We start from the raw sequence: 16,418 nt of genomic DNA, 5'->3' as shown, positions 1-16,418 counted from the left end.
CAACATGTTTCCTCACTGCTTAGCATGATTAATGTAGTAAGACAGTTGCTAAAAGACCAAATTCAGTATACTACCTATACAACTTATTGGCCTGGTTTCACAGACAGGGCTTAGATTAAGCCAGGATTAGGCCTTAGTTCAATAAGGACATTTAAGTCGCTTTTATAAACGGGCCTTAGAAAAAAAACATTACTGATGTGCATCTGAGACAAAACAACGGCACTGACATAATTTAAGATACGTCAGTGCAAGTTGATTTCAGTTAAAACAGCTCAAACTTGCATTTTAGTCTGGGACTAGTTTAAGCCTTGTCTGTGAAACTGGGCAATTTTCTAATAGCTGTTGATTGAATGTAGATCCTCTTGTTTCCCACAAGGTGTCACCCTAAACACAATTTATTAAGTAGCGGGAATAAGTGGGAAGAAAATCATTACCATGGCAACATAACAGCCCACTCATAGTGAGTAGGTCCCTCTGAATATTGCTTCAGTAAGAAATCAAATGAGAGACGCTTTCCTGGTTCTGATGGCTGACGGCCGCCGGTTGAGATTCATCATTGTCAGGCCTCTCTGCGGCTTTGTGTTTGCACCTGTCAGTTTCACAACATCAGTGCTGCGGATGAAAGTCTTATTTTTTTATTTCTTGATCTGATGCTTTTACATATGATATTTATAGAACACTACTCATGTTATGAAAAGTGTTTGCAGCTGTGAGAGTGGTTGTGAAATTGCAGTTTGAAGTGTTTAAGTATGCATGTATGAATTAGCCTAATCATGAAATGTTTAATCTATGTATATATGATTTTATAATTATGTGTTTATTGTGGATGACTGTGTAAGAGAACGTCTGAGATGCTATAAATTAATCTGCATTTTAGATATACTCTAAAACACTGCTTGATAAAGACGTCTCGTCTTTGTTGAGTTAATAAAATAAGGCTTGCAACATTTCAGCACTGAATTTAAGCAGAGAAACGGTGAGGCCATTTATTTTCCTGATATCTGAGCACTGTATTCATCATGTGTGATTTATTTCTCTTCAGATGTAAAGGTACAAAAGAAAAAGCTGGAAGCAAACGGGATGTGATGGAACCGCATTATACAGGTTTAGTCACCATCATTAGCATGTTTCCTCATCCCATTGACCTCTCACACTGCCTGATGGATGTTTGCTGTAGGCCTCAGCCCCATAATAATGATGTATGACTGTGTTCAACATCACTTTGATAGCCTGTGATAATCTGTCCCTTCTATAATGGCAGTTAGTAAAGTGTCGCTCATTAAATCCGTGCTCCTCTGCCGTGCTGATCAGATCCTGAAATAAGCCCTGGACCCACGCATTCTCCTTAGTATGATTGTGCCACCCACATCCAGCCCAGCGTTCGCTCCTTTCTCAGAGAAATCAGTGTGTTCTGCTGAGGCTGGTCCACTGAGAGCTGAGCATTTAAATATCACACAGCATTTGACTCAAAACATCAAACAGCAGGGTCGCTTATCTACATGTCACATGACGGTCACCACGCACAAATTTCAGATGAAAACAATATGCCACGACTTCAAAGTGCACCATTAAAATCAATGCACGAAAACAAAGTTTCACATCATATACGGCAAGCCAAATCTAGTGTTAAATTAGTGAATGAGCACTGAGATTTCTTTTTGAACACTTTAATCTAGATTTTGATCTGTGTCTGAGACACTGATTTAACAGAATAATAGTAAGTCTAAAACATAGACATGCTTTGACAAGTATAATTAGGTTATAAGCCCAGGCTTCGCACAGTCAGTGGCCCTAAAATTAGATGGGTGAATCACTCGCTGTACACCAATTTGCAAATTCTACTAAATACTAAAAGCATGGACCTCATTGGCGATAGTACACACTTGTGAGTTTGTTTTAAGACATGTGAATATTGAGACACAGAACCAGTGTTTGTTATTGTTAACAAAAAAAAAAAATGTTTTCAGTAATTGAAATAAATCTAAAATATATCTGAATTAGATGAAAGCCGTAAAGGGGTCCTATTGTGTTTTTTTTCACATTCAACTTTTAGTGTGTTGCTGTTTCAGCATGAAAAAGGTCTGCAAAAGTACAAAGCACAAAGTCACTCCAGCGGGAGTTTTCCTCTAAATCAGTGTCACTGTTTCTGAACTCCCTGAAATGCCTCAATTGAGTTTTCTTCCACGAACGAACACGTCACAATATTCCTCATGTAAATAATTCTTGCTCAAGGCATGTGCAAAATAAAGGGGCGGGGCCTGATTGAGTTAGTTAGCAGTGTGTTGAAACTCATGGGGTGCTTCTCATTTCTTATTTGTGCATCCTCGTTTCCTTTCCTCGCTTCCTTTCCTGGCGTCTCAGCTCCACCCCTGTAGTATGCGAGGGAAGGATGCAAGGAAAGAGGACAGAGGAGTTGAATGAAAGCTTTTTTAGACTGTACATTGGCATACTTGATCACTTGAGCATCACTTCACAGCATCATCCGCAGCGCTCAAAGGATCTGCCCTTATGTTGGTTTAGTTTGGTTATTTAAGAAATTCATAATAAATAATAATAAAGCAAGATACCCTGTTGACATGTGAAATGTGTGGTTTATCTACACTGCAAAGGTAAAGTATAAATTAAAATGATTGTGACCGATGTGAAGGGGGAGGAGAATTTATACATGCGTCTCACGATTAGTCGATAAAACTCTTCCGCAAAGGAGACACCCGTGTATCCTCGCTCATGACTCCTCAGGAAGCTCCTCACTCTTATCCTCGACTCCTCGCGGTGCAATTAGAGAATCGAGATGTCCTTCAAGATGGCTGAGCTCGATCGGTTTCCGGGTCATAGGTAGGGTGACCTACCTTTGCGTTGTACCGCACAACATTTTCACCCCTTTTCCCGCACGTCGCATATTGAGAAATTGTCCTGCATTTTCGTCAGTCTGTTGGTTTTTAATTATAATATAAAGAAAACGTGCATGTGTTCCTTTGCCTTTTTAAAGGAGAACTTGGTAACTTTTTTAACTTAATAAAACGGTCTAGAAATCATTTGGATGGTTAAACAACCTATTCTGGTGATATTGATGACTTTCTCTGCTCCCCCCAGCGTTCCCAGGTGGAAAACCAACCTTGCAACTTGGGGACTACCGTCCCGGTAAGACAGAAATTGGAAGTCTCGTGAGAAGCGAAAGCGAGAACGAGAACGAGCGCGAAACACAAATTGCTTTACGGCAATTCGACATAAACACACACGCATGTATGATGTATTACCAGATTACCCACCTCGGTAGACATAGCTCCACGCGATACAGTTGGCTTGCTCCGATCAAAACAAACGTACATGAGCAGCGGTAGAGAGGGGGAGGAGGCCGCCGCAAGTGAGTTTTTTACGTCCGTGTTGTGAAATATACGCCACCCCACAGCTGTAGGGGGAGCTCGTGGGGAAAACATGCGACAACAAGGGAAAATCAGCGAAGAAGTGCCTAGAGTTCGCTAGAGTTGCAGAGTTCTCCTTTAAGAAAGCATTTTATTTATTCTTTTTGCGGAGTAGTTTTTCATCTTTAACAGCGCTTTGTCAGAAGTACAAATACAGCAGCCGTTTTTAAAATCCTATCCAATGGTTGAAAAGAAAGGAGTAAACACGGTCACCAGTAGGTTGTGACGGCTGTCAATCAAAATTTGAAGCTGTGATTCGTTCCATGTGTTCCCTGTCAAAAAACAAATGGATAATTCGGTAAAGTAAATTTTTACAAGGCGGCATAATGGCAACAAAAAGGAGAAAATGTTCAAAAATAGTTATCTGCATGATGCCTTCTGCCTTTGGGCTCAGTGATGGTGAATTTAAATGACATGTAAAATAAAGGAATGTTATGTTACATTGTGACATAACAACGCATTCTCATCCTAGGGCGTCATATACTGACGCTTTTGACATTTCGTCTACATCGAACGCACATGGCACCCTTTAACGTCAATATGAGACGCACAGAGCTTTGTTTGGATATGGTTAGGTTTAGGTCTGGTGTAGGGTTAGGGTTAGACCGCTAGGGTTAGGGTTAGGAGGCGCCTTCTGGCCCATTTCTATCTGCGTCTCATATTGACGCTAAAGGGTGCCATGTGCGTTCGATGTAGACGAAATGTCAAAAGCGTCAGTATATGACGCCTTGGGATGAGAACGGGCTAATGGTGTTTTCTGAAAGGGACTAAAGAACAAAGTATTTTTATCAGCTGAAAGGCAGAATACTAATGTTTTTATCAAGTTAGACATTACATAACAGTTTCGGGTTATGTTTCAGTGTTGGTAACGTCCCACAATTTCCCACACAAACTTAGTAATCGTCCCACATTTGGTTTGTTTGATGGTGGTCACCCTAGTCATAGGATGGAGGAGCGAGGATTCGAGTGGGGGTATTGAGAAGCACCCATGGTTACAACCCAGTCTCACGGCAGTTCGTGACATAGTCACGAAATTTAATCTATTGATTCGTGTTCGTGGACACGATTTTCCCTATTTTTTCGTGTCACTCAGCACGACTTTCAATCTAATGTATTTCAATGGGACGTATTTTTCGTGCCTGCACCACGTTTTTCTTTCGAGAGCACAGTATTGTTTTTTCTCAATTGTAATTCATTTTGCTAAGAGCTACATTACTCAATATTTAATCAAGAGATTTTAATCGTCGTTTTTATTGCTTTATATTCGGTTGGCTACTCAACATTAATCTATTTATTCGTGTCCAAGGGCACAAATATCCTTCTTTTTTTCGTGTCACCCAGCACGACATTCAATGTATTTCAATGGGACGTATTTTTCGTGCTTGCACGTCTTTCTTTCGGGAACACACAATTGTTTTTTCTCAAATGTTGGGCTATTCCTTTTGCAAACTTAAAGGGCTACATTACTCAACATTTAATCAGGAGATTTTAATCCTCGTTGTATTGTATTCGGTAGGCTACTCAACACGAATTTATTCGTGTCCATAGGCACGAATTTCCTTCCTTTTTTCGTGTCACTCAGCACGACTTTCAATCTAATGTATTTCAATTGGACGTATTTTTCGTGCTTGCACCACGTTTTTCTTTCGAGAGCACAGTATTGTTTTTTCTCAATTGTTATTATTTTGCAGACTTTAAGGGCTACATTACACAACATTTAATCAGGTGGTTTTAATCATCTCTGTATTGTATTCGGTAGGTTACTCAAAAACAAATTGATTCGTGTCTATGGGCACGAATTTCCTTCTTTTTTTCGTGTCACTCAGCACGACTTTCAATCTAATGTATTTCAATGGGGCGTATGCACCACGTCTTTCTTTCGAGAGCACACTATTGTTTTTTTCTCAAATGTTTGGCTATTCCTTTTGCAAACTTTAAGGGCTACATTACTCAACATTTAATCAGGAGATTTTAATCCTCGTTGTATTGTATTCGGTACGCTACTCAGCACAAATTGATTCGTGTCCATAGGCACGAATTTCCTTCCTTTTTTCGTGTCACTCAGCACGACTTTCAATCTAATGTATTTCAATGGGACATATTTTTCGTGCTTGCACCACGTTTTTCTTTCGAGAGCACAGTAGGCTATAGTTTTTTCTCAATTGTTATTAATTTTGCAGACTTTAAGGGCTACATTACACAACATTTAATCAGGTGATTTTAATTCTCGTTTTTATTACTTTATATTCGGTATAGGCTACTCAACATGAATCTATTGATTCGTGTCCCTAGGCACGAATTTCCTTCTTTTTTTCGTGTCACTCAGCACGACTTTCAATCTAATGTATTTCAAAGGGACGTATTTTTCGTGCCTGCACCACGTCTTTCTTTGCAACATGGTCTCACCCCTATTCGTCACATAGGCTCAGCATAGGCTATGCCGTTTGGTCATTTCCCCCTCACGTCCAAAGCCGACGTTGAGGGTACCCCCTATTCGTCACTTGACAACGGAGAGGGTCGTCCGATAGATTTGAGTGCAAATCACTCATCTTTGAATTTTGAACTTTTATTATTTTCCTAAACCTAACTCTTTTTCCTCTCTTTTTATATAATTTTGGGCTACATTAAAATTACATAATTACAAGACGGTATATTTTCTATTTGCTTAAAACATTCCTTCATTTAGGTGGGATATTTTATAATTTTCGATCACATATTGTGGTAATTTCCCCCTCACGTCCATAAGCCGACGTTGAGGGTAGCTAGCTGAAACCCTTTTCTAAATCGGTAATATCACGATTTTTCCTCTTTTTTATATTATTGTGGACTACATTAAAACGACATAATTGCAGGACTGCATATTTGCTGTAGGCTTAAAACATGCCTTAATTTATTGTGGGATATTTTATAATTGTCGATGTTATTTCAAATTGCAATGGCTTATAGTGAGCCTACTTTTCTTTTTTTTCTGCGCCCCAAAAAAGAAAAAAGAAAAAAAGAATAGCCTACTTTTATAGAACTTTCATCTCAATACTGTTTATGCAGTTGTAATAAATTAATTATATAGCCTACTGCAGAAATGTTTATATTACTTTATATGGACATATCCTTTCGCAAAGAGATGGATGTATTCTGGGAAGTGATATGTGTTTAAATGTAATGGCTACATACTCGTTTTTCCTTCACTTGGACATTTATGCTGACCCCTTTAAAATTGAGCACGGATATAAAATATTAAGACTGTACTTTTAATTATGATTGATATTTTGGCGCAATTTTGTGCAACACGTCACTGTGTGCGACCATCGCAGAAACCATTGCCCAGCGCGATTCCACCACGGTAAGTCGCTTACAACAGTCTAATAAGCAAGATGAATTCATAAGCATTATTTACACGTCCAAAATGAAGAAAATTACGAGTTAAAAAAAAAAAAAACATGTTCTAAGCCTAGATATATAGCTGTAGATGTATATATACAAAATAAAATTATGAGTAACGTTAGCCTATTTCCACATAAAAAAAACATGTTGTGATATATATATCATGTCCACATGATGTAGTCCACATATATTTTGGACGTGTAACTGCTTATTGAGAATTTATTGGGGGAATAGTAATTGGGGACATTTAGATGATGTGATTTTCTCTCGATCATCGTGGTTCACACTCAACGTCACTGTAATGTGTTAGTAATAACAATATTATCACTTGGTCTAACGTTATACTGCACATAACGCTGCCTTTATGGCGAACCCCAGGCACATGTTACGCGCCTTTAAAAAAAAATGTTAACTTACGCGACTTTTAACAGTAGCACAGGAAATAGAAACAACGTGAATCTGTATTTATTTATCCTAAGCATTTACAAGAAAATGGGAATCACTCACTATTAGGGTACACTTTTTAAATCTTATATCAACAACACTACATAATTAACATTTTCTGTTGTTCTCCATGCAGATCCTGTCAAACATATCACCTGTCGAACCTATCCGAACCTGATTTTCAAAACCCAAAGGCACTTTTAAGAGCCAACCTCTATCTCTTCATTATTTTCTATATCTTACATCCTCTCTTTCATCCTCAATCTTTATCTATCTCACAGTCTTTATCTATTGCTCTTTCTTTCCTCCCTGTCTGTCTTTGTCTAGCACTACTTGTCTGTCTTACCCATCTTTGTCAGTCTGTCTGTTTGTATCTGACTGTCTGTCTGTCTGTCTGTATCTGACTGTCTGTCTGTATCTGACTGTCTGTCTGTATCTGACTGCATTGCAATGGCCACCAAGCATAAACTTGATTCAAAGGATCCCCACTACCAAGAGGGGAGACGCATGGCTCTGGAGCTGAAACATGAACACATTCTAGCTGAAGCCAAGGTTAGAGTTTTTGTACACCTCAATCATTTTATAAAAACAAACATAAATTAAAGTAAAACGTGATGAGGAATATGTAAGAATGATGAGTGCAGAAGATTTTATACAGGTATATTGCATGATGCATCCTGCCATGTTCTGTGACGTGTTAATAAGGGAATATAATAATAATAATAGTAGTATATGCAGTTCCATCCCTCTGAGTTACAGAGACTTGGAGAATCTATTCCAAGGCTCATTTAAGCTGTTCAACACCTTACTAACACACTATGTTGTGTTTTCCTTTCACAAGTTACCTGCCTTTTGGTTACCGTACTTTTATCAACATCAGTCTTACAAGAAATATTCACTCCAATACACAGAGAGCAGCTGATGAGAGGAAACGTGTACGAGACCCTCCACACACCTCTAAAAGGGACTCTGTAGGACGTGGTAAGCCGAGGGGGAGGCGAGGAGGGCGACGCCATGCCTCCGCTACAGGTTATATCTGAATTATTTGACATTTGTAGGAGGAATTTACAATGATAATGTTGGACCAACTCAAATTAGAACACTGTAATTGTTTATTGAGAGTTTAAGATATTCAAATAACTAAAAAAACATTAGTGACACTATTGTAGAAGACACTACCAAGTACTTAACAAAAATATGTCTGATTTCATAAATTGTTTAGTATATAGTTTGAAAAGAAGAACAAGAATAGAGTGTGATAGCCTAACTTGTTCTTATTCTTCTATGTGCTGTTTTACAGCCACATACCCCACGGTTGAGGGCTCCCTGTCATCCAGTGTGGAGGTTCCACTTACTGCAATCTCAACAAAACTAAATCCTCAAGGGGAATTTGGTAATTCACAGTGATTAATTTAAGCTTGCACAGTATAAAAAAAGTGTTCATTCTAATACTGATCAGTTGACTTTTAATTGTTCCTTATCTAAATTATCCCTTACCGCTTTATTTTTGGATTTTCTTTACAGAAAAAAATATGGAGAGGCTCTCTGATATTTTGGCGTCATGTCCTTCTGCTGCTCAGCCTCAAAGTAGCTCTGCATCATCATGGTCTTTTCGGCAGCAGAAAGCCTCTGAGCGCTGGAAAGAAGCAAGACCATACCACCTAAAATGCCTTATTTCAATAGAGGCTGTTGGTCATCCCCTGTGTTGCCTTTGCAACGAGCCTGCTGTTATTAGGTTGGTTTTCATTAATATCAAACTTCAATTACCCAGGGTAGGTTTGCAGAGTGCCCTGCTTTATAGGCTAAGATGCATGTCTTTTGGGATGGGAGAAGACTTAGATACCCAGATGAAAAACACATTAATGAGAAAAGTACATCTAGGACCTTCTTGCTGTGAGGTGACAGTGCTAAACACTGAGGCACTATGCAATCCTATACAATAAAATCAAACCTAGTAAAAGGTAAATAGCTTAAATAGAGTGTACAGTACTTTATATGAGTTATTCATATAACATATAATAATGTATTATATTATAATATTAATTTTATATATATAATTTTCTCCTTAGGTGCAGGGAGTGTCTTCCTGAGGAGTGGTTCTGTGGGGACTGTGATGTATTGCATCACAAAAAACATCCACTCCACAACAGGGAATGCATGATTCGTGGTTTTTTTGAAGCCATTCCTCCGACCACATGCATCATTAAAGGGGAGGATGGATATTGCACCCATGAGCAAGGTACGTTCTCACGAAAGCTTTAATTTTGCTGTTCAATGTGTGTCTGCAGACAGTTACAGATAATCTAAATGATTGGTTTTCCTTCTTTTTGCCAGCTTGCATTTTGCCAACTGTGAAGGTGCCAGACTGCTCCTGTGGAGGCACAAACTTCACTGTGTTACCAGGCAAACCAGTGATTTTAATTACCATCAATGGTAAAAAAAATAAAATAAAAATATATATATATATATATATTGTAGATGTGATGTTTTTCACACTATTGTGCTGTGGCATTGTGCTTACAATTGCAGAAGTGACAGAAATATGGAATAGCACATGGTAATGTTATTAACTGAAACAAAGACAGATGTTTTTTTTTTTTTTTTTGTCCTAGCATCTTTCCAGCATGATGTCCAATCAACACAGCAGTGTGGAATTTAGTGAATTTGAAAATATAAATGTGGGATTATAGGAACTTGCGCAATGTCTCTTAACCATTCACAATGTGCATAATGAACTAAGTGTTGTAAAATTAAGTATGTGGTAAATGTGTATTATATTTTTAATTATTTTTTTTTGTTCCAAGGGCGTTTTGACTTGCATCAGCCATTGTATGAATGTCAAACATGCCAGCAGCAGTGGACCCCTGACTTTAAAGACCTCCTAAGAAGTGGATATTGGCCAGCCTCCGTCACCAATTCCACACTTTATACACTGGACCTCTTGAGCTCCTTTCAGGAACTCAAGATCATCTCTCCGGGATTCTCCAGACAAGCCTTCGCAAAGCTGCTGGAACATCGCACTAAGTGTGGAGGAAGAGTAAGTGTAAATGTTATTACCATTTTATAAAAAAAATTCCATAAGCAGACAATATCAAAATACTATTTCATTCTATATATTTTCCAGTCTGGATCTATCAACGGCGATGCACTGCAGCGTAGCTTCTTAGAGCTTTCGTATGCATCATTTGAGGAAGACCAGCTCTGCTGTAGTGCTCCTTTCACCTGCCCAGCCTGCACACCAGAAATGTTGGCTGTTTCAGCAGATGGAAACAGAAAGCTATATCGCTTTCGCCGAAACGGAAGGTGATCTTTCTTCCAGTCTTTTTATTGATTTATTTTCTTACTTCATATATTTCATGAATGGATTTTCTATTTTTCTTTCTTCCTCAGCTCTGATGATCCTGGCTTTTTTGAGGGGCTCTTTGTGGCTGAAGACAGCGCGGTGTCTAGATTTGTCGACACCATACAGAAAGCAGTGAAAAATGCAAGTTGACAAAATAGTTGTTACAATAATAAACGTAACCCCCACTTCAATTACTCCTGCATATCAATTACAAAATCAAAATGCCATATATTGAATGACACCATTGCTTTTATTTGATTTGTCGTGTTTGTTTTGTGTTTCATAGACACAGGGAAGAGGCACATGTGGGGACTCCCAGTGGACAGCAGCGAGGGAAACTTCAAGGAGGGCTTCAAAATTGGATGAAGAGGGGATGGAGGTTGCTGTGTGTCGCCATGGGTTCCTTTTGAAAGCCCTTAATATGTACAGGGGGGAGATATTTGCCTACCCTCTGTACCTTCAGAAGGAGCTCATGCCAGCCAAGGCACAATTCTTCGCAATGGACGTGGCATGCAAATACTGGCCATACCTGGAGAAAGTTGCTAGTGTCCTTCCTGCTCTTCAGGAACTGACCACTATGAAACCCTTTCTCAGTGTAATGCATGCTCGAGCCCATGCTACTAAGTGTGAGGTGTGTATAATATTTTGGCATCTTATGTACATTTGTAATATTTACAAGCACATTAATAATATTAAATATAAGTTAAGCTACACTATGTTATCTTGTGTTTTTGCATAACCATTTCTTGCATGGAATGTAATGCCCTTTGATGCAAATTGTGGTTTGTGATATTGGGCTATATAAATAAAATTAAATTGAATTTCTTCCACCCTTTACTAACAGATTAATTGGAGTGGCAGGAACCAGGAAGGAGCAGGGACTACCGCTGGTGAGGAGGTGGAGCAAGTGAACAGCTACCTCTCACGTTGTGCCCTGACGACCAAATATATGTCCAAAGCAGGTGACCGGAGTTTGCAATATTCTTGTAAAAAATTTTTAGATTGATCATCATAACCTCATTATTTGCTTTCAACAGCACGGGTGGACATGCTTACGTTGCATGCAATGGGGTGGAACGAGAAAAAAAATATCTCTTTACATCAGGCACTTTCCACAAGATATGTGAAGGTAAGTCTCATATTAATTGTTTTGTGTGTCCTTTTGTTGTGTTTACTTGGCCTGTTGTTAATCAAGTTTTAATCCTTATTATTGTATAACACTGTTCATCAGACTTGTCAGAGACTCCATGATGAGACTGCAAGGCTAGCTGACCTAAAAACAGAGCTAGATTGCACAGATGAAGTGGTGTCACAGTGGCTATCTGATGTAAAGGAATGGGCAGCTGGTGGTAAGCATGACCAGATAAAAGAAACAACAAACATCCCTTTCTACAATCTAAATTTTATGTTTGATATTAAAGAGCAGCAAAAAATAGTAGGTTGATCATCATCTAATGTGATGCCACATTTATGATGTCAGGTTTATTAGTATATTCCAGTTTCCTGCAGGAAGTGCACATACAAAGTTTAAATAAGTTTGATTAAAAGGTTTTACATGAAATTCAAGCAGAGAAACGGTTCTGTGTTGTTTTAACAGTGAATTTGCTTTCGTTATATCTTCTACAGAGACACCTGATACATCTCGTGCCAGTCAAGGCACCACACACAGAGGACTTCAGCAGTCAATTGAGGGGCTCTACCTTAGTGTGAGGCACCGGAAGCGAACCCTCTACCGTCAGAATGGTATAACTATATAATATAATATAATAGGTTGATAAGTTCAGGCTACTGTATGCATCCTACTCCACCAACATGGAATTAGCAAATAAGTGTAGTAGCACAGTTCAGCTCAATCGTTGAATTCTGTTCTTTAAATGACCAGTCTGTAGGATTTAGTGGTAGGAATTAGTGGCATCTATCAGTGAGGTTTGACGATTGCAACCAGCTTCCCTCACCTCTATCTTTCCAAGCTACGGTAGCCGACGAGAAAATGTGAGAGGTACTATCTAGTGTTTGTTTGTCCGTTGTGGGCTACTGTAGGAACATGGAGGTGCAACATAGAGGCCTCCGTGGAAGGGGAACGTATTTAGATAAAAAACTGCCAATTCTAAATTAATTAATGCACAATTATTATTTTCAGGCAATCATGAAAATCATGCAAATAGATTCCCCCCTAAATGTTACACCTTGGACAATTTGTTTCCCATGTCAGTCTACATTATAATTTTCACATACTGTATTTCATTATGTTTTCAATAACTGCAGCTTTGCTTTTCAATTTTTTGGTGCTATAATTTTTTTATTGTTGAAGAGTTCTGTCAAAAACCTCTGCCTCTGTACTTCATGTCTTTCTAGACAGCAGCAAGTTTCGCCATCGCCTTCGAAGGAAGCTGGCAGAAGACAAAAAACTCCTTCTTCAGGAGATACAGAAATACAATGATCTTGTACTAGAATCGGCAACAAACATTGACGTAGCTGTGGTGGAGCATTCCCTAACTGGAGAGAGTACTGTGTCTCAAATATGGCCGTGGGAGGTTCATGGCAGTGGTATGTCTGTTTGTAGATGCTTCACAGGAATTTATTTACAGTTCTGCTTTATAGAGTATACTGAACTAAGGCATGCATGTTACATATTGAGTGTTGTAATATTAATTTAGTTTAATGGTGTATTTTCAGTTTTCTTATGTATCGATTTGATTAAAAAAAAGTCAATGTTTGCAGTGATTATGCAAGATTGTCTCATGGATACATGTAACTGTTATTGATTCTTAGCAAATATTTCGATCAAGAAACGAGTGCACGACCAAGTGATGTTAACAAGGCGACTGCATGAGGAAACAAGCGTTTTGGTGTTGGAGATGGCACAACACTGCACGTGGTTGCAGAGCCTGGCAATGGTTCTCAAGAACAAGTTGGCTGAGGAGGGTAAGTTTAATTAAAACCCTGTCCATCTAATGTGTTTAAAAAAAACATACAAAAAAACACATCAGTCACAGAACTTGGATGGAGTAGAACGGTTATGGCTCTCTTTGCCGTGGTCCTTTGGGATATACATAAAATGGGGATTACAATTGTTACTGTAGCTATGGTAACAAGTCAGTAAGGTTGTAAAGATTGATGCTTGAAAGATGTGCAGATATGTTGTATTATGGCTGTTACTTGAAAGCGTAAATGAACAAAAGAATTTTGACCATTGTAATTTGTGTCCTGATATGTTACATGGGGTTAGCATAACATCAAGATTAATCTTATTATTATTTCCTCCAGTCAACATAGAAAACCTTGATGGTCAGGAACTAACACAATGTGTTACTTCAGCATAACTGTAGTGAAGAAGAAAACTGTTAACTTAAAACAGCTATCAGACATGGGCACAAAACGCTTATATGCTGCTTTGGGCCTCCCTCCATAAAGTCATCTCAGTGAGCCGTCATGTTGCCTCAAGTCGTTTTATACAGAAGCTAGCCTGGTCCCATGTCAGCGATACACATAAAAATGGCAACCATCCTGCTATGTAGATTTTAATAGGTTAGTTCTTTGGCCTTATTGAATAATCTTAACATAGTTTGTCTTTAATGTAATCTCTTTTGTATTTTGAGACGTAGACAAGGGAAATGAGGGACTTTGCTGTCTCTTAAGAAGAAGACTGTCAGAGGTGTCAGAAAGGTTCCAAGTGGTCCTCCAACAGTATAAGACTGCCTTAGGTCCTGAGGCCTCTGTCCTTCTACATGTTGAAGAGGAAGATCAAAGTGGCCTCAGTAGTCCAGACACCAGTGAGGATGAAGAGGAAAACACAATTTAGGTCATTTATTTATTTATTAATATGTATGTTTGTTAGTTTTTGGAATAACCCCCTAATACTGTTATTCTTAGTAATTTATTTGTGTATTTTATTTATGCTAAAACAGCTGAAATTCAGCCTCTTATTATTGTTTTCTGTATTTCCCCAGATGGAAGCTGAACGAAGGACTGTGTTGAAGGAAATGGACTTGCCCTATATCTGTGTATTATTAGTATGCTGATTTACCTCATCAAAATCTGTGTGCATTATATCTTGTTGAAAATTCAAACTGTAGGTGCGTCCCAATTCGCATACTATCCATCCTAAATAGCATTCGAAAATAGAATTAGTACGTCCCAAATCGTTGAAATGAGTGTTCCAAATATACCCGGATGGTCTACTATTTCCGGTCAGAATCCGAAGTGCAGATCGATGCACACTATAACGGCTAATATTGCCCACAACCCATCGCGCGTTGGACGAGGATTCGGTTAGAACTACAAACACGAGTGAAAAGTGTTAAAAAACTACAGACATGGAGGACGCGTGAATCCAGCGGTTATGTAGAGAGGTTTAGATAAAGGGGTTAGAGTGATTAATTATCAGTATCTAACCTGACGAAAATGTATTTATTCAGTGTTGTCTACATTATATTGCATCTGCAGATGCATTGTGGACTTTTGTAAAGATACGTTTTAGCCATTAACTTTTACATCATTATATTCAAATTGCAAACACATGAGGAGAGTCTCCGCATGAAAGACCCACGACTGGCAGATCAACGTGCAACTACATTTCTCTCCGAAACGGTAGAAAATAAAATTAGATTGAATGGAGAATTTTAACAAGATGATTGACAGGGCAGTTAACGGTGACATGATGCACGCGACAGATCTGTCCATTAAGATGACAAAGTAGTATGTCCCAAAGCTAGTATGTCCTAAATTTAGTAAGCACATTGCACAGTTCAATGAAGATGCACAAACCTACCAGTATAGGTGCACCAATCTTAGCCAAAAATGTCAACTTAGCATGTATGATATTACCAGATGTAATTACTGGGCTCACATGATATTTGGGTAGTGTATTCATACTCTTTTAAGAGAGACTCCCCTTGATTGTGGTGACCCTGTGACCTTTCCTTTTGCACCAACATCAGGCCAAACTTTTGACTTGCATACAACAAATGTTATGAACCAATTTTTGTATTTTGCTGAGCAATGAATCATGTCATTTTTGTTGACCTCATGACATTCCCTGTAGCACAACCATTAGACCAGAATGTAAAATTTGACATTGTATTTGATATTGTCTAATTGTGCAGATTGCCATGAAATCTTGTAAGCACATGATGACTTTGGTGACCTCATGACCATTCCTTTATCATCACATTTAGGCCATGATGTAAAAACTCATTCTTGATTACTTGCATTTCTCCACATTTACTTATTCTGCGGTGCAGCAGCAGTGTCTGTGTCTGTCTATGTCATTTTTTTTTTCAGAGGCTGCCTATGGATCGCTATTTGATTGAGTGTATTATACTGTAGGATATAACTGTTGTGTAATTTTATATTACTGCACAGATGCATTATAGTATGTAACAGAAAAATACACTGTTTTTTTGTTATGATTATTCTTTATTGTATATTATTACAGATGACTTGATTCTCTTTTCTGCTGGAGCTTTTCAAGTGAACTTAACCTCACAGTCCAGTGTTTTTTAAATACAGCCTTATGGCTTGTTTGACAAATATGCATTTGGTGTATTTTCAGTAGTATTGTTGTAAAAGACAAGAAATAAAGTATTTCCAAAGATGAGCATTTTATGTTTTTTTCTTTTTCATCCATTATTATTGAAAAATAAGATTTTATATTTTTATGGTTGATAAAAGTCAATAGCTGGAGAAAAAAAACATCACGTATTTATATGTGGAATTTTTTTTAATTTAACATCACACTGCATTATTAATTCATTACTTTAATGCATGTCTTTTTACTTATTTTCAAACCAACCTGGCTTGTAATTAAACAAGATCGATCTAGTATA

General features: G+C 38.2%; 1 protein-coding gene across 2 annotated transcripts; it reads left to right on the top strand.

Annotated features, from left to right (window-relative positions):
• Window positions 1-5,292: 5,292 nt before the first annotated feature.
• On the top strand, window positions 5,293-16,189 carry LOC308692646 (uncharacterized protein). 2 transcript variants are annotated; one of them, XM_081368852.1, is made up of 18 exons: window positions 5,293-7,799; window positions 8,159-8,276; window positions 8,548-8,640; window positions 8,772-8,982; window positions 9,317-9,486; window positions 9,582-9,680; window positions 10,052-10,284; window positions 10,372-10,550; window positions 10,638-10,731; window positions 10,877-11,221; window positions 11,435-11,552; window positions 11,628-11,719; window positions 11,822-11,939; window positions 12,217-12,333; window positions 12,946-13,137; window positions 13,363-13,515; window positions 14,196-14,392; window positions 14,541-16,189. In XM_081368852.1, the coding sequence occupies exons 1-17, from the start codon at window positions 7,698-7,700 to the stop codon at window positions 14,390-14,392; spliced, it is 2,631 nt and encodes an 876-aa protein (XP_081224978.1). In that variant the 5' UTR covers window positions 5,293-7,697; the 3' UTR covers window positions 14,541-16,189. The 2 variants fall into 2 exon arrangements, with proteins under 2 accessions (XP_081224978.1, XP_081224977.1); XM_081368851.1 differs by having other exon boundaries at window positions 14,190-14,392.
• Window positions 16,190-16,418: the final 229 nt, after the last annotated feature.

The sequence above is a fragment of the Scardinius erythrophthalmus genome, assembly GCF_964197995.2.
Source record: "Scardinius erythrophthalmus genome assembly, chromosome: 6".
Taxonomy (NCBI): domain Eukaryota; kingdom Metazoa; phylum Chordata; class Actinopteri; order Cypriniformes; family Leuciscidae; genus Scardinius; species Scardinius erythrophthalmus.
The sequence above is the reverse complement of the archived record's forward strand: the minus strand, read 5'-3'. Positions and strand labels throughout refer to the sequence as shown.